General features: G+C 39.8%; 1 protein-coding gene across 6 annotated transcripts in view; it reads right to left on the bottom strand.

Annotated features, from left to right (window-relative positions):
- The window catches only part of CERS6 (ceramide synthase 6), a 124,190-nt gene that overhangs the window by 47,422 nt on the left and 51,224 nt on the right, over window positions 1-25,544 (bottom strand). For 3 of the 6 annotated variants that reach the window (XM_083842410.1, XM_083842405.1, XM_083842406.1), the window contains exons 4-5: window positions 15,860-15,917; window positions 6,229-6,378 (exon numbers count right to left, since the gene is read on the bottom strand). In XM_083842410.1, the coding sequence (XP_083698536.1) occupies window positions 6,229-6,378; window positions 15,860-15,917 (208 nt within the window). The remainder of the gene's footprint in view (window positions 1-6,228; window positions 6,379-15,859; window positions 15,918-25,544) is intronic. The other 3 variants (XM_083842409.1, XM_083842407.1, XM_083842408.1) reach the window with 1 other exon arrangement.

Genomic DNA, 25,544 nt, shown 5'->3' with positions numbered 1-25,544 from the left:
CCAAGATTGCTGCTGAACTGCGGGACCTCAGAATGCTCCTCGCTTTCCTACAGGATACAGCTTCAACAGAGCTCCAGGGTTTCCAGCACGCTCTGCTCTGATACTACAGTTACCCAAAGGCATACAGGAAAGTGGTTAATAATTAAACTCATCATTACACATCTACTTTCTGTAATTATACCTACTATCTGTGGCTGATCTGCCAGAAGAGTACATCAGGCTGATTTTGACCAGCCGCTGATTTCCATGCCATTTGCTGAAGGGAAGCATTGACTATATCCTACATTGTCATCCTACATTGTCCTACTGACGCTGACTTTTGGAAATCCCCAGTGAGCTTCTTTCCTTCCCAGGACTTGCTGTGTGCTGTAAGGACTTGATTTACTGACATGCTGTGTCAGTGAAGCAAGCTGTTACTGCCCGTGGCCCACAAAGGGAAGCAGAGTCCACCTCAAGTAACAGCAAAACAACTCTTTCCTGAGTGAGCACTAAGGTACAATTTCAAGCACAAAACCAGATGTTTAAGGAAGATGTTTAAGGATATTTATGAACTTGCACTGCCTGCCAGAAAAAGGCTGTATACAGAAAAACAGAACAAAATCCCCTCCACTTTCCACTCCTGCAATGGCCGTGTTTCTGGAGGTTAGCATTGGCACATTGCAGCAAGGTCTCAAAATCATCCCTGACATCTGAAAGGTAGGAAGTTATTGCAATTGCAGAATTTTGATTAGGAAATACAGGACTTTTCCAGGTCACAGGGCCAAGACTTAACCCCAGAGATACAAGAGTGTGTTTGAAACATTTGGTGCCATTACTGGTGCCTGGTCAGGAAACCTTTTGGCAGTGAACTCCTCTCACTGCTGCCACTAAAACCCTGACAGAGTAACTGACCTGCTCCCAGACGCAGAAGCAGATCAAGTCCCAGGAGTGGCTGTGGCAGCAGAGCTCCATCCAGACAGGTTGCTGCAGCAGGCAGCCTGAAAGCACCTGTTGTGCGCCTCTCCAGCCCCACTGAGGTGATGCTCACTAGAGGGACCAGTTTCTAAGCAATTCCATCACTGGGCACAGCTAAAACAAAGCATAGGCTAAGCAACAAAGACAAGGATGGACTAAGGCAGCCTCTTTCCCTCCCCCTTCTGCAACTGCTGCATTTTTCTGAGGTCAGTGCACGTATACTGGAGCAGGGCAATTCACCCTTGGGGTGCTGGTGTCCTCAGTAGTGTATTTAATAATGCTACAAGTACTGGGTACTGCCTGGGAAAAGGCCAGTGAGGAAAACCTCAAATACTGTATTTTCCTCTAGCAGAATAAAAGACTGTGGGAAAACATTAATTAATTTTAATGTAAGAATACAGTTTACAAGGCATTGCTTCCTGCCCAGTTCTGAGCCAGTGGCTCTGAGAACATTTACTACACCAGAGCAGAATAAAATGGACATCTTGAAAGATTTGGGAAATTATTTTGCCTAAGCCTACATAAACTTTTATGTAAACTTTTCTTCTTTTATTTCCCTTTCTCCTCCTGCTGAGGAAGCGCGTAGATACAATCTTTTGTTGTTTCCATTTGTCATCTCTCACTGGATCCATTCAGACATAACTTCTGTTTTTCTTATGCAGCCCTCTGCTGAAACAGCTAGCAAGAAGAGTGGCTGGTAGAGATGGAAGCAAAGGAACTGCGCTGGTGTTTTATAACTGCTCAATTTGTAATTAATTTTGGATTAATATCATAAACTGTAAGTTCTGGGCACAGCAAACACCTAGAGTAACTGAGCAAGAAGAAAGGGTCTGCTCCCTCACTTTCCTGAACCTACAAATCTCAAGGGAAAAAAAAATCTATAATCTCTGCTGAAACTCCTTATTTAAGTTACATGTGTGAAAACAGCAGTTAAGAAAACAGAAGCAAAACTCAGAATTAGATTTGAACTTAAAGGAGTATTTCCCCAAGAAAAGTCTGCCATTTCTCATAGCCAGTAACTGAGACCATCAATAGGCAGGAAAAATGAGATACCTTTAAGAAAAAATTAACTGGGAAGCTGTGGAAGGTAATATAATACAAGAAAAAAGAAATGCTCACTGAACTACTAATAACGTATCTGTTTAAATAGTAAACTTCTTTTCCCTAGCACTCAAAGGGTAAAGTGAAACAGCTTTATGACTCGAAGCCTTATACTGTAAAAATACATAGTGATCTAAAGGTCATACTAGCCTAAATGAAGATAAAGCTATCGTGCTCCAAGTCACTGCCTCAATAGTGAGATCAACTCAATAATGGCAATTCAAAGCACCAGTTGGATTATTAATAACCTGCTCTTATATCCAAACGTGCACTCTTTGCTCAAGTGTAATTAGCTGTGGAAAATAGGACTGCTTCGTTCATCTGAACAGCAAAACAGGAAAAGCTCCTGCAGTAGCAGAGCACTGTTCTAAATACTCTGCTAGAGGTAAGTGAGCTACCATAGTTTCCAAATGAATTAAAGCTATTTTTATCCTAAAGTTACTCAAATAAAATGCTTCTAGAATTACTTCCTCTAGATCTGCTATTTTTATATATAGGACATTGAAAAATCCGTGTCTTTCAGAAAGCTGGTAAGTGCTGTGCTGAAGTCAAAGCTGGCTAGCAGGCTGCAGCAGGACAGGCGCCCTGCGCTGACCGGAGCAACGGCATAAGGTGCAACCACTGACAATGTGGGGCATGGCTCCCTACCGCCGTAACTCTTCAAACTGCTGATTACAGAGCATTTACTCTGGTGTCCATGGTTATTAAATACTCCCAGCTGGATACCAAGCAAAGAGAAATTCAATTCTAGATATATTTTTAAATTACTGTGTCGTTTTTCAATCCCTTGCTTATGTCAAATTTGTCCTCATTGTCATTATGGTATTCATTAGGAATATCAGTGATATTCTCCTTTTGCCCATTTCTTTCAAAAAAACCTTTTATTTTCTTTCAGCCACAAATAAATTCTGCCATCTGGCTTAGCTTTTGCTTGATCCAGTTATTATGTTAACTTCAAACAGCTTACACAATAGATTATTTCCTATACTAACTGGCCTTCTCTTACAAAACCTCAGTGTCTAAACTGCATTCATTCTTCCCTGTTAATGTATATTGAAGTAGTGGAGTAATTTAAAATTAAATTTCTCTGCTGACTTTGATCTTTCTCACAGCATGATTCATGATTTATATTTTAGATAGCCAAAGCACTCTATTAATCTCTCCTAAATGCCCTCAACCATTTTTATGCCCTTTTGAAAGAGACATCTGAAACAAATTCCTTTTCCATTAGATGGATCTAACGTTGGTCTTTCTGGAAACCTTTTCTACTCATGATACTTACTTAAAAATGCAATATGGCATTTCCATGTTTCACAATGGCATCCTTCAGGAGACTCTGACACAAGTGCTCTTCCCTGTTTTCACAGCAAATTAGAAATTATGTTATTTAGCACCCAATGCTGAGCCCCACTTTCAGGAAAGAAATCAAACTAGATTGGATTTTAACATCCAATATTATTTTAGCTTAACAATTTTCATTACTTACAAACACTGAGCAATTTGTTTTCCCGATTTAAAAGAAAATAATAATAAAGAAAAACAGCCCAAATCAATTTTAGAGCAAGTACAATCTGACAAAGGCAGGCTTCATTTCCTCCCTGAGTGGCATACGTATCACATTATCCTTCTGTTAATAGAACAGTAAAATATCAAATATCAGCGTTGTGTTAAAAGCACTGCAGAGTGGCCCCTGACATTCTTCATTTAAATGAGAGTATTTATCCAGTATGGGACAGATAAGCTCAGTGAACAAAAGCAGTTACAAGGCTTCAGTAACAGATAATATAACAACTTTCCAGCCCTAACATGGGAAGGAAACACCACAACACACACAGACTAGAATACATGCCCAGCTGGATGCCTGCTTCACTTAATTCAGGAGTGGAGAAGAGAGGGGGCAGCAGCAAGGGCTCTGGAGCAAACCTCCTGCTGCCAGCTGCTGTCACACTGCTGTTTTCTACAGCCAGGTCTGAAATAAACCAAGGTGGCAGATATTTCAAAAACTCATGCTTTGGTACCTCAGAGCTAAAAGTAGAAGAGTTTGGCCCAGCTTAGTTAGTCTCATAAGAAGCAAACTGTCAGATGTGTTGTGTGTTCACAGCAGCGCACATGTTTCTGAGATACTGTGCTTCTTGTGTCTTTCTGCTCAGCAGAATAGCCAGAAGCAACAGCTTCATGGAGAAGTACATGCAGGAACATGAAATGGAAATAAGCGATAAGTGAAGTGCTGCCCATTCTCATCCAGCTTGTTTTTCTCCACTCCAAATCAGCTAAGTCACACACAACACGTTCTGTAAATAGCTTTCCAATAGCTGAGAAACTTTTTCAATGGAATCAAGGCTGTTCTACTGCTAGAAATACCAAAAATTGTGTAAAGCATTGTACGTTTTCAATTAAGTCAGTAGGATTGGTATCGAATCCCTGGATGTGATACCAAATTCATCTGCAGTGTTGCTCCATGCAAGCGTAAGGAATTTTGGCCAGAAACATATTCTGCTGCCATCACATTCCTTAGGTGTTTCAGAGGTAAGCATAAACTAAACCAAACTTTCTATTTCTTATTCATCATTATTTCTATATTTAAACTCTTTTGTTATTCCCTCCAGAAAAATATCATTAATATTCTAACTAAAACTCAATTTAAACTGCAGCACAGCCTTTATTTTGTAATGCTGAAAAGGTAGTTTCATAGTCCTAGGCCAAATTAAAATCCCGAAGTCCAAATAAATGCACTTGACACCTCCATATCCACTGTTTTCAGAAATCATGTGTTGCTCATGCACCAGCGGCAAGGGATCAGTGCACCCGGAAGGGAGCGGCAGAGCAGCGGTGCTGTCAGAGTGATCATGCAGCCCAAGGGCTCTTACCCAACAAGACATTTCTGAGCCATCAGACTTGTAAAACACAAGGCTTTTGGGAAGCACGGCAACAGCACTATATAGTGGTTGGTTATACTTTCATACCTTTAAGAATGTATAATTGTATTTATACTTGCAACCTAATTTGCAATAATGTACGAACATTTACAGCCCACTGACTGCAGGCTTCATTTCAAACAGGATAATTTCCAAAACTATTTCCCATATTTCTTCAGTTCCGATTTCTTCAGTTCTCAAACCAATGCCAACTAAAAAAGTAACATAAGCTTGTTTAAAAGCACAGTGAGTGATCTTCTCCTGTATTAGCAGCTTTGTTCTGCTGCAGACCACACAGTACCATGACTTGGTGTGCACAGTAACCTTACATATGGTGCAGCTTCCCAAGTAAAGCAGTTAAAAATGTCAACTTGGAACTTGTCATGAAGCTAAAATGAATCCTTTTCAGCAATGTGTATACAGAATCAGTGACATTAGGAAAAGAAAACTACTCACAGTTGTGTGCCGCTTGACTGTTTGAACAACTCTTTGCAGATGCAGTCACCTTTGCTGCAGCACAGCTGCTGTCTCATGAAACTGACAGAAAGACTTCAAAAGCATTCCTAAAAATCACGGTTCAATAAAGCACTGCAACCAGCGTGAGGCTTTTGAGAAAGTCACCATGTGCCTCTCCCATGGCGTGACTACAGCAAAAAGTCACTGGACAACTGAGGAAGACCAGCTGGCTTCAAAGCAGCTGCATCCTGGCTTGCTTCCTCAGCACATTCAGAGCCGGTCGATCACAGCGGTAGCCGACGTCCGTCCTGCTGAACCTTCAGGCTAACGGGCATGGCATCAGTAGGGCCGAGTCAGAAGTACCCCCCAGTCCCTCTAGCGCTTTGGAAATTGCAGTGTACAAAGATAAAATTCCTCAGATGTATTCTCTCCCTGTTCTAGAGAACTGAAGGGATCAGATAACCTTCAGAAGGATGACACTCCCTGGAGCGCTTCTGCTGGAACATGATTGACCGAGATTGTAAAAGCAAGGTCACTGCTATCTGTTTCTTCAGGAATATGTGTTGATACTATGTAAGATGATCAGAGTAAAAAGATGGCAGCAAGAAAAGAATGAAACAATGCAGCCTTCCTGTAGTCCATAGGAACATGTCAAACCTGCAGTCTTCCAGGACTCCCAAATCCATTTCTCAAAACGTACCAACAAGCCTTTGGCCGCACAACACAGAGGAACTGACCATGGGGAAATGGGCTGCTAAGACTAACCAGTCTTTCCAAGAGAATTGCAAGGATAAAGCCATACCTTCTCCCAACTACTCCTCTTCAGATAATCCACGAGAGAAATCTTCAGATAAACAGACCAGAAAACAAATGTTGCATAGCCGGTAGAAGCTAACAGAAGTCTCAGCCACTTCATGCTTTCCAAGATCAGGTCGTTCTTTCCAAAGCTACACTAACCAGATCAGGAAAAGAGAGAAACGATTAACTGACCAAATCGTACCCTCCATTGCTCCTCAGAAATACAACTCAGCTCTCATGGGAACAATTAAGGAAAAACAGGAACAGTATTAAAAAAAAGCCTCAGGTACAGCTGTGAAATTAGAACTCTCCTTGTTTGTTAGGCAAAGTAATTTGTGACAGAACCAAGTTGCTTTATTGAGTCGGTGCAGGGAACCACTTACAATGTATGCTGGGCATACTCATGATTGTTTCCTACCAAAGAATTCTTGCCACTAAACAAAAAAGTGCATGATCTTCAAGCTGGCTGCACACTTCTGCCACTGTTTCAGGTACTCCCTTTTCCTGGACATGATAAGGCTAGGGACAAATGCCCATATATTCTAGAGAAGCAATATTACTTTCTTAAAAATACCTAGAAAAATAACCAAATAGAGAATCCAACACATGGCTTTGAGTAACTTGAGATTTCAGATCAGAGATTAAAGTGAAATTAATTCAGAGAAGAAAAGGGAGTTACTTTTTTGTAGACTGAATACTTATAGCCAAAGGCTCTACGTACATCTAGCCCTCTGGAAAACAGTCAGTCAGTCTACATTTAATAATTAGTTTTGACTCTACAGAGTTAACCCCTCATTTCACAAAACAGTCTTATCCCATTTTATCAGCCTAATTCCCAAAGCTTTCATTCAAGCTTTTCAGTAATCCAGCAGTTTTATTGCTAATTCTTCCCAAACTCAGGGTATTTTTACTTTCAGAGCACACTGCCTCTTGGAGGTCCTTGAGAACATCTTGTCTTTGGTAACCAGAGCAAGCAGAGTGACAGCAGTTGCAATTTCTTAGGTCCTTAAACTGACTGAAAGAAGCTATTACCAACTCATTAGCTTAGTGACCAGTAGAGACACATCTCCTTTAAGGTGTTTCCAAAGGTGTGTTGCTAGTGTTTCCAAAATTGCTTTATTTAACAGCTAAAATAAATGTAAATGTATTTGATGACATCTGAACATACGAATGCATCCAGAACAGACCTCATGATGTTCTGAGGAAAACCGAAAATATACTATCAGTGATAAAACTGATGCAAGAAACAGCGTACAGTGAAACTACCAAATTGTTTAATACCAAAATATCAAATAGCTGCAAAACTGATAGTAAGATAAATAGAAGAAAACTACCAAAACCTGAATGGCAAATGAAAGACCACTCCAGCTAAACATCCCATTGTTCCTGTGTCCCAGTCTTGACTTCCCACAGGAATATGAACTCATTCTTCATCACAGAGACACCTCTTTTCCCAGATATAAATCCTACGACTACTTTACCTCTGTGGGAATCAACAACTATTTACTTCTTTGGAGGTTAACAATCTCAGTAGTCAAGAGATACAGATGAAGTGTATTACAGAAAACATGTCAAATACCAGTCACCACACCATGAATCAATTTTTTTTTTTTGTATTTTAAATGCAGATGGTCTGACTTCAGGCTCTAAGATTCTCGGTCAGAAGCAACTCAAAATGACATTTTCAAATGTTTGTCTTATCTCCCAGGACTGTAACATCTGTGTGCGCTGCTGTTGCTGTTCTGTTCCAAAAAAGGCAAAGAACACGCTGATTCACCTCAGCAGTGAAATGGAGCATCCTCACTCACAAAAAAAAAAAAAAAAAAAAAAAAGCATCAGGAAGCCAAGTCATCTCTAAGTGCATGCAGAAACGTTCAGACAGTAACAGGCCACATCTTGCTGTCACAGAGCACTTACTTAGCCCAGTGGTTTCTGCACACACTTAAGGATAAAGTCAAACATCCTATAGTTTCAAGAAAAAAGAACTTTTCAGAAAAGGAGGAGTGGAATTGCTTTTTCCACTTCATGTCACACTGTAATCTTTCCAGTTGCCTTCCATACATTCACATTACTTCTATTTGGAGTCAAATTTAGAGTTCAGTATGGCCTTCCTGTTGTTTTGAAATAGATCTGCACTGCTATCACTTGCAATTTCATGATCAGCTGTTTCAACAAGAGAGTTCTACTGTATGGGGATGGCTTCTTAGGAAGGGAGATGCAGAACTGCCCCTCAATCATCTGCAGAAATATGGAAGCTTGTTGCACCTGGCATTTTCTAAACAGCCATAGTATCCTGATACCATGTGCTTTACTACAAGACTAATTTTGAAAAAGAGCAAGTCAAAAGTGTTGTGTTTTTTTTTTTATCCAGTCAGATGGTCCTTTTCCAAGTAGGATAACCACATGACTTCATATTCCCAAGTCTCAATATAGACCTACCAAGACTCTTACAGAGGGGAATTCATGCTCTTTAATGACTTTGTAATTCTCATGGGCAATTAATGGAACTGAATGTGAAGAGTCACCAAATGTCACCTGGAAGCTTTGCTTCCAGATATTTGTAAAGGTTTTTTATTCTACATAATTACACGGATACTGCTTAGCACCAAGACTCAGCAAGCAAGTAACAAGCCAATCCTGAATTCCTCACTCTGTTTATCACCAAAACTAACCCAAATTGTAACTATTAACTATTAATTAACTATTAATATTGACTACCAACTCTTAATTAACCAAGCCACTATTGATTTCATTGTAAAAATTGTTGAAGGAAACAAAAATGTTATCTTGCTCCTATATTAGCAATAAGCAAAGCAGTCAGTTTAACGTTACGGGAACTTAGTGTCTTGCTGGCACCAATGCTGGTGTGGTGCACTACAAGGGAATATTTTGTAGACATGCAAACAAACAAAAAAACCTGTAGCACCATGCTGAAAAATCTCAGCTACAGTTAAAAAGGTGAAAAGTTTGCACATACATGATCAGAGTAGAAATATAGCTGGTTAGTTATCTTCTTTTCTGCTTTGAATCTTAGTGATTTATGAAGATAAAAAGAACACTGCGGTACAGTTACTACCAAGGGAAGACGTGCCTCTGAGCATGGAGAGTATTATGCCAGCTCCTGGTAGGACCTGGAGGCATATCATTATTTCATAATCATACTTCACACTAATGATGGCATTTGAGACAAAAGACCTCTGTGCAAGAGTCAATGTCATTACACACAGCTTAGCCTGGACAGAGGTATTCTAAGCTAATAACCAGCACCATCTTGTCATGCATTATCTATGAAGATGAAAATCTTTCCAGAACTACTAGGGCCCTGGTACCACCCATGGAAAAATACCAGGTTTGTATTAGGTAATTTCTTATCAACATCAGACCTTTGCATTAAGGGATTCTGTGGCCCACTCAGTCTTAAGCCCAAAATCATTTAAATTTACTGTGGAAAGCAGTAATGGAGGGAGCACTGAGTAACGAAAGAAAGCTTCACCTTCTCTTTGCAGGTCAGTGTCTCAGTCTGCTTCTTCACATAGAAGAACATTCATCACCAAATCTGCCCTTGAAAATAGTAATATTTGTGGAGGAAATGAATTGGCTTGAACTCTGACTTACAGTGACATTGATCCCCTCTTCTCATAAAGCACTAGAAGTTACAGAGGCCGCTTCAAATCCGACTCGGGACCTGTTGGGCCGCTCAGCGCAGCAGCCGTCATGCTGCTGAGGAGCCCAGAGCCAGCTCAGCAAGATGGCGGGACCCAGCCTGGCTGCGGCCTGGCGCTGTGAGGCAGCGGATGGGGAGATAACCCTCTTGATCTCCTCACGACTGCCTCATGCTCGTTACACTGAAAGTTAACAGTTGTTTGCATCAAATTGAAATTTGGAAGAACAAGAATAAATCTGTATCTTAATCTAACAATGGGAGACTCTTTTGGGAGCCTTACTATGCCACTTGGTAATATAATGAGCTACAACTGAAAGTGTTAAGTCTGAGAGGACTTGAAGCGGAGGCAAAAATTTATAAGGAACATTTAAAAAAGAATCCAAAACCAAGGAAACAATTTTGTCTTTGAGATGCTTTGACACTAAAATGTCATTAATTACTTCACCACTGACAGACAATGACTGCAAAACCGCTAATAAAATTAAACCTTGTGGCTCTGTAATATTCATCTACTTATTTTGACGCAAAGAAAAGTAAAGGCTGAAGGCGCACAGGAGCTGGGGAAACGAGGAATGTCTAATATGATAATTAAATACTAACACCTCTACATAAAAAAAAGTACTGAAGTCTGTTGCTCTCTTATACGTACATATTAAGACAATTTGTAGGTGATTCAATGCTTTGGCTGAGTATCTGGAAGGCTGTGAGCTATTTATCTATGTGTGGTCCATTTGTGAGTAATAAAGCAACTGCTTTGCCATCTCTCCTCTCTTACAGAGGACAGAAGAACTTAATTCTCTTACTTCACTGAGAGGGGCATTTATTTCATTTGCATTGCAAATATTTATAAGAGAACACCAATAATATACCTGCACCCTGCAGTCAAAAACACCTGTTGACTGAAGAAGGCAGATATGAATGGTAGAAGCTGCATTTTTACCATTTCTTTACACCCAAGAAAAGGAAAACAATCAGAGAAGCTGGACATGGGATATGCCATCAACAGTACACCTTATAAGAAAAAGGTTCATTTTTATAATGTCACTTAATGAGTGATGCATTATCACAACAAAGGCAAAGTTGACAATGTACACACTTTTGAGCTAGGTCTCTGTTGTGCATAGACCATGAAGACGAAGACTTATTTAAATCCTATAGACTGATTGGTTCTGATGTAGCAGTGCAAAATTAGAAAACAAAGCTTTGCATCAGATATTTTTCCCTGTGAATTGAGATTTTTGAAAATACTGTTTAACAAAGGTAAGATTTTTGATGATTTTTTATGACTGAACACTGTGCATCAAGAATGTTTCTGCCACTGGAAAATGACCAGACCCAAGAGAACAGTTCAACAGAGACAGTTTTCAATGATTACAAAGGTTTAGGATTCCAAGAACGTACTCAGCAATTGACCAATGTGACCAAAGAACTGATGTCTCATATCATCAGAGTTGTCAAGAAGTCTTCTATATGACTACGTCTTATTAAACTTGGGCACATCTTCCCCCAGAAAAGCTATATAGGCTTGTCAGCTCTACAAAGCCACCAAAGACCTAGTGGTACTTCTTGCAAGAATGGTGGTTTGACACAGTATCCTGGTGAGATCTTCCTTGGGTGGCTTGATGGGACACAATGAAGCTGAAATCCACCCTTTTGCTGACACTGCACGGAGGCAGTAATACTGCTTTATGCGGCAAACAGGGAAGGTGACAGTAGAAGACAAAGTAGCTATGATTCATGTGCTGTGGGCATAATGAGAAATGTGTTTTCCAAAAGAATCCAAAAGGTGAAATTCATCTCTAGGCAAGGGGCCAGCACAAAGCAAAGGACCTCAAAACTAACTCAGAGTGGTGCTTAAGTAATTGACAGGCTCCGTGCCAGTCTTGTAAGTAAAGGTGAATTTCTACCTCCAACCAAGGGAGAGCCAATTGTAAACAGAAGAGAACCAACAGGTCAGCAACAGCATGTGCAGCAAAGCAAAGGAGCGGCAGGTTGCAAGAAGACTAGGTTAGGTCAGAAGGGAAGGATGATAGTACAGAGGTCAGAGTATTTTGTTGCCTGGCAATTCAAGAGCCAACAGAGAAACTGTAAAAGAGACAATGCACTGGGATTTGTGTTTTAGGGATATCCTTTTGTACAGATGAGCTGGTTCATATTTCAAAACCTCTAAGAGACCTTAGATCCTCTTATGTCACCAGATGTCTTTGCATAGGCTATCACATGGTTTTTGCTTCACCAGCGGAGACCAGTGGCTTTATTATTGAGAATTTATAAACCAGCAGATGAAAGAGCTACAGGAAGAGAACACGTAGCAATGCAACCATGCTGCTAAAGCTCGGGTTAGGAGAAAGCACTTGCCTGGAAAACCCTGTGTAACAGTCTTCAGAAAGAAAGTGGTGTTACTTCCCACAGCAGAAAGGCACATCCTGCACAGTGCAGTCTACTGCAGGGCTTAATGGTGCAAACACAACCACCCCAAAAATCCACAAGTCAATGATTACCATATTTTAGTGGTAGCTACCCTTGCCCCACACTTAAGAGACACAGATAAGTTGCTGCTAGTGTATCTAGAGACCAGGAGAGCAATGGAGCATCTCTGCAATTCCGTGACAACCTCCCAGCCACTGTGTAAATCAAGTCATTGTAGAGTTTGACGGTGAGTTGCACCAACTTGCTGAACACCATCTTTCAACAGGATTCTGTCCTCCCAAGTGATATATTCTTCACATGTAAAAAATAAATAAATTGTAACACAGTATTACTGAGAGCAAGACCTTGAAAATCGGTGTGGCAAATTGGCTTGGTTAGAAAGGAATAACCAAAGCAAAAAATACAGAAGGCAGGTACACTATTGAACATGAACAAGGGAGTACCTCATGAAAGTAAGTCACAAGCCCAGCCAATAAAAAACACTTCCCACTCGAGATGGCAAAAATCTTCTCAAATCTGGGATCTTAACTATCCAGAAATGGACAAATGAACCCATCTTGAATGATTCTGTTATTTAAAAATCACCAGATCACCAAAATGCGGTTTCCCTTCTAAAAATACTTTCTTATATACATTCAAGTGTTTGACATGTGTATTCACTATGTAAAATCTCTTATCCAACTGTCCAAAGTGTCCATCACTTAAGCATTAGTTTAGGTTCTAAAAGTCAAAATTAGTATTTCAAATGTGTTGCTATACTGGTGGCATATTCCGTTCCTCAAAACAGGAGTGTTAGTAATAATTACTCTTCCTCCTACTCTCTCAGTTAGTGAGTGTGTTGCTCTGATGGAATTATGCTTTTTCTCTAGCTTCCTAAAGAAGCAAATAACTGTTTCATCACAATTGTTCCCTTAACAAAAACAAGATACACACACACACACACAAAAAAAAACAACAAAAAACCACAAAGGATTATCCAACTTAGTACTGCAGTGAAAGGTTTGAAAGAAGCTCTCCTCCAGATTCCAGGGTCAGGATTTTATTCCTTTCAAACTCAGATTTCCCTCCTAAGTGGGCTCAGTAAAGTCTTTGATGTTTGATGAACAGTAAAAATACTGTATTTTCTTTTAGTTACACAATGTTACTGGGGAGATGATGCAATTACAAATATAAATACAATCATAATTTTGTTAATTTACCTGCATTCCCATGTGGAAGACTTGAGCATATGAAGTAGAACACTGGAATAATGACTATAGCATAAAATGATGTGATTCATTTACAATACTGTGTAAAAACAAATAATTAAATATATACACAGTTACATAGTGAACAAGTTCACTGTAAAAATTAAAACATGTTGAAAGTTAAAATTATAGCAAAATCACAAAACCAATCTTTGTTAAGACTAGTTTGTTTAAATACTGGTATATTTCATTCAAACAGCCATGCTATGCTGGCAATCCCTCTTCAAACTGAGTGATATTCTGAACAGGGAGGATGACATTCACACTGTGGATGTGGATGACAATTGTCATCTCAGCCTTCAGACCCAGCTCACAATGCTTGTAATAAAGCATGCATTTTCTGTATTCTTTTCAGTCCTTAGAAATGCTGGTATTCAGAGTTTTTCCAAGGACAGACACTTTCTTTGTACTGTGTAAGGAAGTTTCTGAATTGTTACCGTAAGGCTTCAGTTTAGCTAGCAGGTTCAAAAAGTATTTTCTTCGTTTGTCTAATTTGAAGCTAAGAAATATCAAAATAGTAATTTTATTCATTCTCACCTCCAAAGGTACGGGAAAAGAACAAAACCAAAAGAGCTTGCCAGAAGAAAATCAGTAATTCTGAAACCGTAAGGGGCACAAGATCATTCTCCCAAAAGAAGTTAAGCACTCCAATACTTTCGAGAGAGATCCAGTCTATGGCCACCAAAAAAAAAAAATCACTGAAACATCCTTTAGTTTTAAAGTAAAACTATTCTTACACAATCTACCATTTCTCACTTTTCAACATATTTAAAATAAGATAAAGCTCTATGAGGTTGAAAATCAAAACAAGACTAAGGCTGTTTTACCTAAAGGATTCCCTACTTGCTAGTTATATTATTCTGAAGAGTATGAAACTTAAATCTCTTTGATTTAAAACAAACCACACTGTTGCCCAAAATTCTAGTGTGAGCTTGAGCTGAAAAACATTACTCCATATATTACTATGTATTTGCCAACAAGCTAGAAATATAATATGTAATACAGGCACAGGGAAAAGAAAACTAGATTTTTCTTATTCCACTGCACCATGGCCACTCTTCTTGTCAAACACAGGTAGAATAACTTGACTTTGAGTAGTGAAGTCTTCTGCATTGAGCGAAAGCATCCTAACAAGTCAGAAACCAACCACAGAGCATGGAGCGTTCCGCATGGTGGCAACATTCACTTAACAGCTTATCATTAAAACTGTTTTCCTATTTCAGGCCACACTCACAGGAAAAATCAAAGGCACACAACAGAATATTAGATCATGGAGCATAGAGCATGTTAATGAATGAAGTACACACAGAACAGGAGCGTTCAAGGAGAGAGGGAGAGGCTGTGCGTTATGTGTGGCTCTGCTCTGTTTGGAGGACAGGTGCACGCTCTGCATCTGAGGCTGACCACTGGTAAGGGGCTGACAACAGCTGATGTCCCCTCCCTGCACAGGGCATAATCAGTCCTGCTGGCACTGAGTTGACTCACCTGGAACAGCCTCAGGAATTACAACTGTAAAAATGATGGTTCTCTACCCCCTGCACTCTCCGTACTTTTGCTTACAAAAAACATCAGGAACATTTAGGACGCATTCCCTTTTGTCAATTTTTTGTCCAAAATGAACAGATGAAATTACATTAATACACGGAGAACACACATTCCCCTAAATTACATCTCTCAGAACTACAAAAATATTGCCTGACTTGCACAAAAGCTCTGAGAACTAGCAACACTGAAAAAATAGTTTGAACCACAAACCCATATAACTGCCCAGGACGAAGTTAACAGACTTATGCCAGGGCATTGAGAGGCTGTCCATACCCTCCTCTATTTTAAATCACCAGAAACACAGCATTGATAGGAAACTCCATGGAAACTTCTTTCCACAGCGTACCAGACAAAGAATGAGCAAAACCACAGCATTTTTAAAATCACTAATAGATTGATTGTTATTAAAAAGCATCTTCTACCAGAGGCATTTAAATAAGGATGGTGCAGAAATTGAGCTGAATACTTTGGTAAACTTTTCTGCCAGTTTAATGCCTATAATGAAAAGTAATAAAGTGAACTAGGCAAGTTGCTATACCCATGTGGTTTTTTTTTTTGTTCCATTAAATATTGATGAGCACTTATATTCCTTACAAGTGCCAATGGCAACTCATTTTATGAATGCAAATTAAGTTTTAATTTTGTTCTTGGTGAATGTAAGTTTTATGCCTGTGCTCTACATTATACATATACAAGACTTGAAACAAATCCATAACGTGTCATGAAAGCATAATAATGCAAGTGCCTACCTTTTTCAGGAACCGTACTCCATAGGTAAATATATAAAGGTAAAATGTAAATCTCCACCTGCAAAAAGTACAACAGATTAACTCTAGGATACCAGGTTTACACTTCATAGTTCAACACATTTCTTACAGTACTGCCAACACAACACACCCATGTCACGTTAACAGAATTTGAAGCAAAATTTTGGTCTGGTATTCTAAGACTTTTGTTATCAAGCATTGTGTTCATCTGCCTTTTCCCCCATTTCCCACATGTCTGGTGCAAAGAAATTCACTTGTTACTAGATACTGGAAAGTCCACCAAGCTTAGGAAAAACCAAAAGAATTAAGGATAGTCATCACCACTGCTAAGTGGGAAAAACTTCAACTCCTTTACTAAGTAGAGAATTCAAATATGAAAGAGATTCTTAAGAAACCATGTTTCACTAATTCTACCCTGATAACACTTTCTTTTGAAAATTGCACTCCAATTCAGGGAAGCACTTCTGTATGTGATTTCAATGTATTGAAATAAGCGGTAATTCAGTACTTGTTTAAATTACGCATCTGCCCCATGCTTCCCAGCTCCCTGTTTACTCCGTCTTTGTGTTTCAGAGGTTCTTATGGTTATACTTGTTTACCTGGGGCTTCATTTTGATGCCGTCTTACATGGCAAGGCAGTGTTAAAATTAAGCCATTTGTGTAGAAAGAACTTAGATTTTCACTTTAAAAATGTAACACCTAGGACTGCTGTCACTTCTGATACTTGGGAGTTACTGAGCAATCAGAAAAAAAGAAAGACTTACTGCAATGCTTCTACAGGACCTGACTTCATTTTTAGGACAACAATAACAAGAAATTTTATTAAGCTTTCAACGGGTAACATTAAGAGTGCTGCACACCAAATACGGTCTTCAGTAATGAAAAACATCACCCACAGCTAGCCATAGCCAGAGTTTTTGCAGAGGAGATTTCAGCACTCCACTTAGTTCTAGGAAGTGTATTTGTATCAGACAGACATGCTGGATGCAAGTATATATCCGTAACTTATGTCTGCTTCTAAAGAGTTTCCTAGCTGCACATTTCCTGGAGAGTTTTATATTCCATATTTTCCCAAGCACACATGAAATAATTTCTGGGCTTCTAGGTGTTCTTTTCAGAGGCAAACTAGAAGCCAAAAGCAAGGTGCCATAGAAAATGAGAGAAAAGCCAGCAGGAGATCAAATCCAACCCTACAAAATGATCGTCTCTAGGTCTTTCTTCCTTTTCCAATAAAAGAAGGCATAGCAAGTATCTTCCTATCTTCCGGACCCATTACTGGCTTAAGAAAAAAGGGTCAATAGAAGCATAACAAAATAAAATCAAAACTTTATGCAGTGCAAATTCTTACACGAACCCCTGTTTTTTCCAAGGGCTGAAGTGACTACACAAACATGCTTGAGATAAACACCAGTGACTTACTATTCATAACATTTATAACAGGATGAGATTTAGCTTCATTAGTGAGGCAATACTGCTGCGTGAATCATCTTCAATTACGCATTTTACGGCACAACTTTCTGTTCACTGGCAAAACTATTAGCTTACAGTTAATTGCCACTGAAGTGTGCTCAAAAACCTATTGGAAGGGTGTCAAAACTGAAAACGCTCTTATGTGAAAGAAGGTTAATCCAAACCTTACTCTTCAGAGCTACTTCTACAAGTGTTTAGAAGGAAAGCTGTGTAGCTGTGTCAGACATAAATAACCTTATGACAAGCTGAGTACAGGACAGTGTAAGAACATCAATGAGATTTAAACTGCAATACCTCAGCTGAACAGAAACTGTCTCTTACCCTGTAACCTCCAGAGCACTTCAGAGATTATTTATTCATTTGGTATTATACAAACACCAATCCCTTCAGTAACACCAGCAACACAGCTCGCAGTTTTCATGCTGGCACTTTTGTTAAGATACCGCAAAAAAAGGGCACTTGGGGGGTGGGGGGTAGGAGAGTAGTTGTGCTGGTAGAAACCTTCAGGCTACGCATGTGGAAGAAACAGCAAGAACAGCAATATGAATCAAGGTTTTATTTGGATAGTAATCTTCTTATTAGGCTACTCCTATGGCTAGGAAACCTGCTGTTTAACTTCAAAGTCATCTACCTCCTCTAGTGAAAGCTTCAAGACTGTCATTGAAAAAAATATACATATTGGAAGAGAAAAACTGTCTATCCTCATCTCACTGTTGAGCACTCTCAGTGTCCTTATTTTACTCATAATTATGAGCAGTTGTTATAGATCCCTCAAAGGTTTTTTTTGTTGTTGTAGTTACACTAAAAATCTCCTCAATATCCCCTTTATTTCACACTTCTCCAAGTAAAATTTGTAACATATTTGAGGACATTTGTAAATTGCTGTTGAGAAATTCAAAGGCGTTCTAAAGTATTTGAAATATGGTGCTGGTTAAGATTTACATGGTGGAGCTCAGGGATTTTCCAGCCTGTGTGTTTCTCTGAAAGACTCCCACTGCAGCATTCGCTGCAGCTGGCACCTCAGTGGAAGGAAACAGCCCTTTCCTGAAACGTGCAAATTCAGAAATATTGATTTTCCAGCCTAAGATTCCACCCTCACCCCAGACTACTGCCACAACCACAGATCTGTGCCAAAAGCACGGACTACCCCACAGGAGGATTCCTGGAGCTTTTGGAAAAACCTCAGAGCCAAAAGCCACCAGACACTAGTTGTACCTGCCAAAGGCTATCAGCTTGCTCCAAGTATTCAAGTGCTCCACAGGTGATATACAGATACAAGCATACAGTAATAGATGCTGTTAGTATTCTTTAATCTTTTTCCCAACCCTCCCAAACAAGTCTATTTGGGTTGAGCATCAGAAGACAAAGAAAAGCTCTGAACTGGGTGACAGACAAAGCTGGTCAATCTTCTAAGCAAATAAATAAAACAATGTAAAGGTAAAATGCTCATTCCTGAGGAACGACATTCATAAAAGCTATTCAATAATCTTCTGGGTTGGTCAAACTGCCATCAGAATTGGTACCCGGCATCTTACAGTTGCAGTGAAGTGAAGGACTTTCCATTGCTCTGTGTCAGGTAACCAGCTGCCTTTTCTGTAGGCTTCAGAGGGAAATTCTGCCCGGCTCAATACCTACACGGGAGTCCAGACAGTTTAACGCATTGTTTTACCACTACCTGAAGTTGGTATGCTGCATCAATTAACAGTAAAACATCCACTGGCCAAGGTCAAATGGATAACTATGTCCTTGTTTCAGCTGGGACTGAGTTAATTTTCTTCCTAGTGGTTGGTATGGTGCCATGTTTTGGATTTACGATGAAAATACTGTCAATAACATGCTGACGTTTTAGTTGTCGCAGAGCAGTGCTCACACAGAGCCAAGGACTCAGCTTCTCATGGTGCCCTGCCAGCGAGAGGGCTGGGGGTGCCCCAGGAGCTGGGAGGGGAGACATCCAGGACAGGTGGCCCAGACTGGCCAAAGGGATGTCCCACACCCTGTAGCATCGTGCTGAACAGTAAAACTGGGGGGAGTTGGCTGGTGGGGCTGCTGTTGCTCTGGGATGTGTGTTGGTTGGCTAGAGGTGAGTAATCGCATTGTGCACCATTTGTTTTGTGTAATTTTTTTCACCCTCTCTCTTTTCTTTCCTGTTAAACTATCTGTATCTCAGCCCACAAATTTTCTCCCAATGCCCTATCCCATCCCACTGTGGGGGGAGTGAACAAAACAGCTGTGTGGTGCTTAGCTGCCTGTTGGGTTAAACCACAGGAGAGTACAAGAAGGTCTGGGAGAAAATTAATTTTACGTTATTAAAACGTTTCTTATTATACACTAAGTGAATATATCTGGTCTAACTAGCTAAGTAACTATGTTCAACACTTTAGTAAATGTTGCACATTAACTACTACTTATTGTGCTAACACCAATGGTCTTAGCAACTGGATATATTTCACTTATAATTGTCTTTTTAAACCAAAAAACTAGATCCTTGTTATCTACAAATTAACATATATTGAGATCTATAAAATCTACATTAAATTAAATCAGTATTTAAGGCCATTTACAGAGTGAGTGACAGTAATGAAGCATAATAGTCTAAAGACATATACATACAACAAATGGACAGAAATGAGGGATGTTATTTCCATCAGCTTCAGCTATAGAGTCAGAAAAGATAAGAACGTATCTGGAGCTGTCGGCTGTGCACTATCAGGAATTTAACTGTAGATATATCACTAATTCTTTGTACAAGATCACACACAGATCACTCTGCCTCTGAAACACACCAGGAATTGAATTATCACACGTTCCTCTGCCTACTTTCCTACCTTGGCGCAGAGAGCCAATAATCTAAAACTATGCAGATATTTTATTAGCATATGAGCAGTCCTCACTCCCCCCAACCTCTCCTTTTGCTCAGTAGCCCAATAGTAAGAACATCTGCCAGACTTTGGAAAAGTTAGGTTCGGTTTTCTCTTGTCACATCTTGCATGCCCCTGATGGGTTGTTAGCCCCAAAGCTGTCATATGTAGGACCATCTCTCCTTGTGAAGCCATTTTATGTAGCAAAAAAACCACACCTCTATGACTTGGGAGGAAGGACAAGAAGAAAGGGACTGGAACTGTGTCATGAAGCTGTACAAATCTCTCAAAACTCATACAGACAAGTCCAGGAAATAAAAGATAAATATATCTCATGCAAAGAAGATTTGTCCAAGGTTGAATGGACAAGGTTCAACTCCAAATTCAATTCTTTTCCATGAAGTACTCTATCTAAATCTATAATTTGCAGTCTACAGTATCTCTCTCTTTATCCCTCCATTTTGGTCTCAGTGCAGTCTACTGATGAAGAGATGATACAGTGGAGGGAAACAGTTAGGAGCAGGAATCATGTCCACATGGCAATACATCTGAGTGTCCAAAACACTGTAGTATTTTGGGAACTTAGGCAAAATATTCTCTATGCACAGCATACTATAGAAGAAAATGACATCTTTCTTTAGTGTGAGATTAACAAGTCTCATTCCCAACTGAATTCACAAAATGGTAGCTGATTAAGAGAGGTCTTTAATTTATCCTAAGTAATAATGCCAACACTCAAGGTTGGAAAAAGCCCTTAGCCTAGCCACAGTCCAATTAATCACAGATTGCAGGTAGGGGAAAATCTCTGGTCAGTAGCATAAACCCTCTTTAGGACCCTTTCTGATAACTCTCAGAAGTCCTGAGGCATCCACAGCTCAAGCTTTAGCTCTCCAGGCCACTGGGGATGGTTGTTGTTAGGGTCATAGCTATTTCTCTACAACAGGGAAAGTAACAAACTGTTCTACAGCAGCAACAGCAGAGACCAACTGACTAGGAAAAGCAGCACAAGGTTTGTATTAAGATACCTCTTGTTCCCCTTCCTCCCCAGCAATATTCTCCGGCCCATTTACACAACACAATGGAGGCCACTAGGTGAAGCACCCCATTCCGGGTGACTGCTGCATCAATTCACATTTAACTGAAAGAAGAGGACAGCTGAAGCCGCTCTGTTTTGTGAGAATTTGCTCTGTCCCTCAGATGTGAAACACCCCTCCAGTCAGTTGTGCAGAGACACGAATTCTGAATGACCCAAATACACTCAATTTGTATTGCCTGAAAGGCTTCTTAGGTTAATTTAAATCCAGCAAACCCAGATGAAAGCATACAAGGAGCCAATGTTCTGGAAGACTTGATCTGTCTGCTCAAAATAAGGTTTACTTCAGTCCTGCACTAACATGCCTACAAGACCTCCTGACTGAACCAGGCTTGTGTCTGGTCTGCTTGAGCCCAACATGAGCGAGATCAAGTCTACGTACGAGCCTTTAGGGTAATCCTTTCAGGTTGGGCTGTGCTTATCAGGGCTGTTGTTATGTTTCAAAAATGGATGTGACACACTGCAACAAAGAGTCACGGTAAAGCATAGTAAGATTTTTTTTTTCTTTTCAAATGTAGTCTTAAAACAGATGCTCTGAAGCACCTGGAGAGTACAGCAACAGATCTGACTGCTCTTGTTCAACACATAAGTGCATTCCTGATCCAAAGTACAGACAGTTTCAAAACCTCTCAACCCTTTTAACTTTGAGCCACTAATAAAATTTTAAAGATGCTTCAGCATGATACAGAATGCTAAGGAGATGGAAAAGTTGAAGAGCATCTGCCAATTAATCTGGTATATCCAATCATGCTCAATTCAGCAAAAACTATTTCAGTGCACATCTAACTAAGCACTTTGCAGACTCCAGGCATACTTCTGACGAGGTTCCCTTTAACATCCTGCTGAATTGTGTCCTTAAAAATTCACTCCAAAAAGTGAGATTGAACTTTACCTAATAAAAGTCAATTGTTACAGCAATGAACTAAAACAACTCTCCCCCACACACATTTTGCAGAGCCCAACACATCAGGTTCATCTACCCAATGACCTGCTGTCTAGCGGAGCGAGCTCAGCATGGCTGCTCTCCCAGGAAAAAGACCTTACATTGCCAACTGCAGATTAAACAACCCCTCACACCTCCTCCCCCGCCCCCAGATTTGTAGCTGTTACTTACAAAGACACTTCTGCCACTGTTTTGCTGCTGTTAGGGCTGCAGACAGTAACATAAGAATGTCACGCTTCAAATGGTTAACATTAGGCGGTGCTAAAACCCCTGTCATATTTAGCAATTAGCCATAGGCTCTTCAGATTGTCAGTAATCAATTCAACTGGCTTTCCAGCTCTGAAAACCATTTTCATGTGACAATTCAACCGGTACTGTATGTCACTCTACTTTGGGCAATATTATTTTTTTTTTGGCCTTCCTCGATCAAAGCCCTAACACATACTAGCAATAAGCACTGGTATCCTGCAGACCCGTTAGGGAACTGTGTTGGATGGTTACTAACACTTCACAGCCTATGTCACTATCTACAAAAATAATGCAGTGAATTGCCACCTTCATTTGAGACATCATCTTTTCAAAGAATTTAGAAAATCAGAGTCCCAGCTTCCTTCCACACAGAAGGCAAAATACAGCAGGTGAAGGAGGCTGATAACCCTTGTGGCACGCTCTGAGCATTCTGCCTGGTACGCATGGGCACATGTTTTCACATTCAAGTTTTCAGAGATATCTCCTGAAGAACTTCTATTCCTAGTTCCAATCTCAATTTCCTTCATCTACTAAAGTTATTTAAAATAAATTGACAGCTTTATTAAATCCTGTCTGCATGTACTTCAGATCACAACAAACATATACACAAAACCCAACACAAAGCGTATCAGAAACACAATTAGTACATAGGACAGCCTCATGGAGTACTTCCCATCGGTTCAGAAACCAGGAAGAAGTAGAACACTGCTTCAGTTTGTAGCTTCCACAAAATCCATGCTTATAGAAAGCTCTGTGACGGTATGTTTAATGGTAATAGACCAGCTGTTCCAATATTCTACCCCCCATGATTTCTTCAATGATAATTTGCTGCATTTTTAACAGCCTGACAGATGCAACAAGAATTATATAGTGTTAATTTAAAAATAAATAAAAGTCTTCTTCTTGCCCTTCTTGGCATGGTAGTGCTGTTGAGCTGTACTGGAGCAATGAAGCATAAGGTAAGCACTACGGTTAAGTTATCTGAGGAAGGAAACAGTTATAGACAGTTCCTTACGATGTGCAAAACAGCAGGTATGACGAATTGAGAAATTTTCATTACTTTCCTCTGCAATTTTATAGCTTAAGATTTGGCCGGCATCTGATTTTTCTCTTGGCTGCAGTTTGAAACAGCTATTTAATATTTAATGTTACAGTGCCACTTGAGACCATCCCTGTCCTAAATCTGTATGCTCAAAATGTAGCTCTAAAAGTCTTAAGAACAAAATTTAGTAGTGCAGGAAAAAAAAAGGAAAGGAAACACAGTGATGCAGTTTTATAAATTATAGAGCATGTTTATATAATTAGACCACAATAGATGCACAATGCAGTAGGTGTTTTGGTAATTCTTTTAGGTTACATATCTTCTGTTTTGTGGTTATGTAACCGCCCCCAAGGCATCCAGGAGAGAACAACATGAAATAAAGCTCTGATAAGACCTCAGAGATCCGTTAGCACTGCCAAATCTTGCCCTTCTATCATCTGGAAAGCTCATGGGAAGAACACATAGAAAACAGACATTGCTGCCATGCACTCTCCCCTGTGCTCTGACTGACAGAACTGCTTTCCTCATCAGTGACGTTCAGAGCACACAGCTGACAGGAGACTTTGAGAGAAATCAGACCCAAGGTCTTTCCATCCTGGACTTCTACTCTCTGTCCTTACTGGTAATCTCACAAGTCACCTACGTTTTCAAACACAGCCCTTCACTTTCCCTGTGGCAATCACAACAGACACTGTCCCCCTCTTTTTCAGTTTTAGAGTAACAAAAACTTAAAAACTTCCAAACTGCATTTGCTTTTCCAACCTGGATGATTCTGTGCTTTTTGCCTAGTAATGCCGTCTGAGCCATGATGACCATCATATATCCATAAGACAACTTTTGTGACAGGTAATTATCATTTTAGACCACATTATACTAGCTGTTTCCATTTTTTTTCTCACGCTGAAAGTTACTTTCCTCCAGCATTACATCATTTGCTTCAGATTAGTTCTTAACCCACTAAAACAAGTGCTGGACCATTACTGGTACTGATCTTCTTGATGTTTCTCACCTCTACCTGCACTGTGTGCATCTTCTTGCTGAGGCCACTGCCAGTATCCTCTCAGTCAAAGGCCACTGCTTGCCTTTTTTGTGGTGAGCAGTACTCCTGTGTCACCTACCTTACAGTTCTGGATATAAACAGATGTTATGCCCATATATTACAAGTATATAGGCATACAAAATATTCTGCCAAGTCAAAAATTTATTTCCATGTAGATACAAGGGAAATCTTTCCATAAATGCATTTTGATTGACAGCCATACAAGTGCAGCATTAAGCAGGCATTATTTTGACCCAGGTCAGTTTAGAGCTTTCAGTAAAGAAAATGGAGGGGGAAAAAAAGAGAACTGTATATCGTAAGTTGCAACACTAGCTTACAAACTATTTACATTTTAAACAAATAATCAGTTCAGCTTCCTCCAAAGAGCATGAAAGTACTTTATCAGACAACTTGCTAACACAGAAAGCAATGCAGTTAAATGCCTGTAAGGAAAAAATATTAAACATTGTGGAAGCTAATTCTCCTCTGTAATTGCATCTCTGTGAACAGATGCACATAGTCCATGTATCTACAAAATGAAAGGTAATCAAATGCAGCAGAAAACCGTGTGACAACTTAAATAAGAAGGAGAACAGAGGAGTAAGGACTTGCATGCCAATTCACTGACTGCTGCATATAAAATCAAAACTTACTGCCACTACCCTTCAGAGTGCAAGGTATTTTGATAAGTGTTGATCGTGACTAGCAACCCATAGAGAACAGGTAAATCATACTCAAATTTCTGTTTAGTGGTAGAGACTGAAATAGGAAAAGATACCGAGTATGTTTGGTCTACTAAGTCTGTGCAATTCGTAATCTCCTGTGGAAGAGAAGAACTTGCTACAAAAGGCATCCCTGGGGAGCTCCAGCTGGGCCAAATCTGTGTGGATTCAGTGAAAAGCTGGCAAATAACATTTACTAGTTCTATACATGCAGAACAGCTAACAAGTCTAAAGACAGCATAAATTGAGTA

Source organism: Anser anser (genome assembly GCF_964211835.1).
Source record: "Anser anser genome assembly, chromosome: 6".
Lineage (NCBI taxonomy): Eukaryota > Metazoa > Chordata > Aves > Anseriformes > Anatidae > Anser > Anser anser.
Note: the sequence above shows the minus strand (reverse complement) of the source record. Positions and strands in the feature narration are given on the sequence as shown.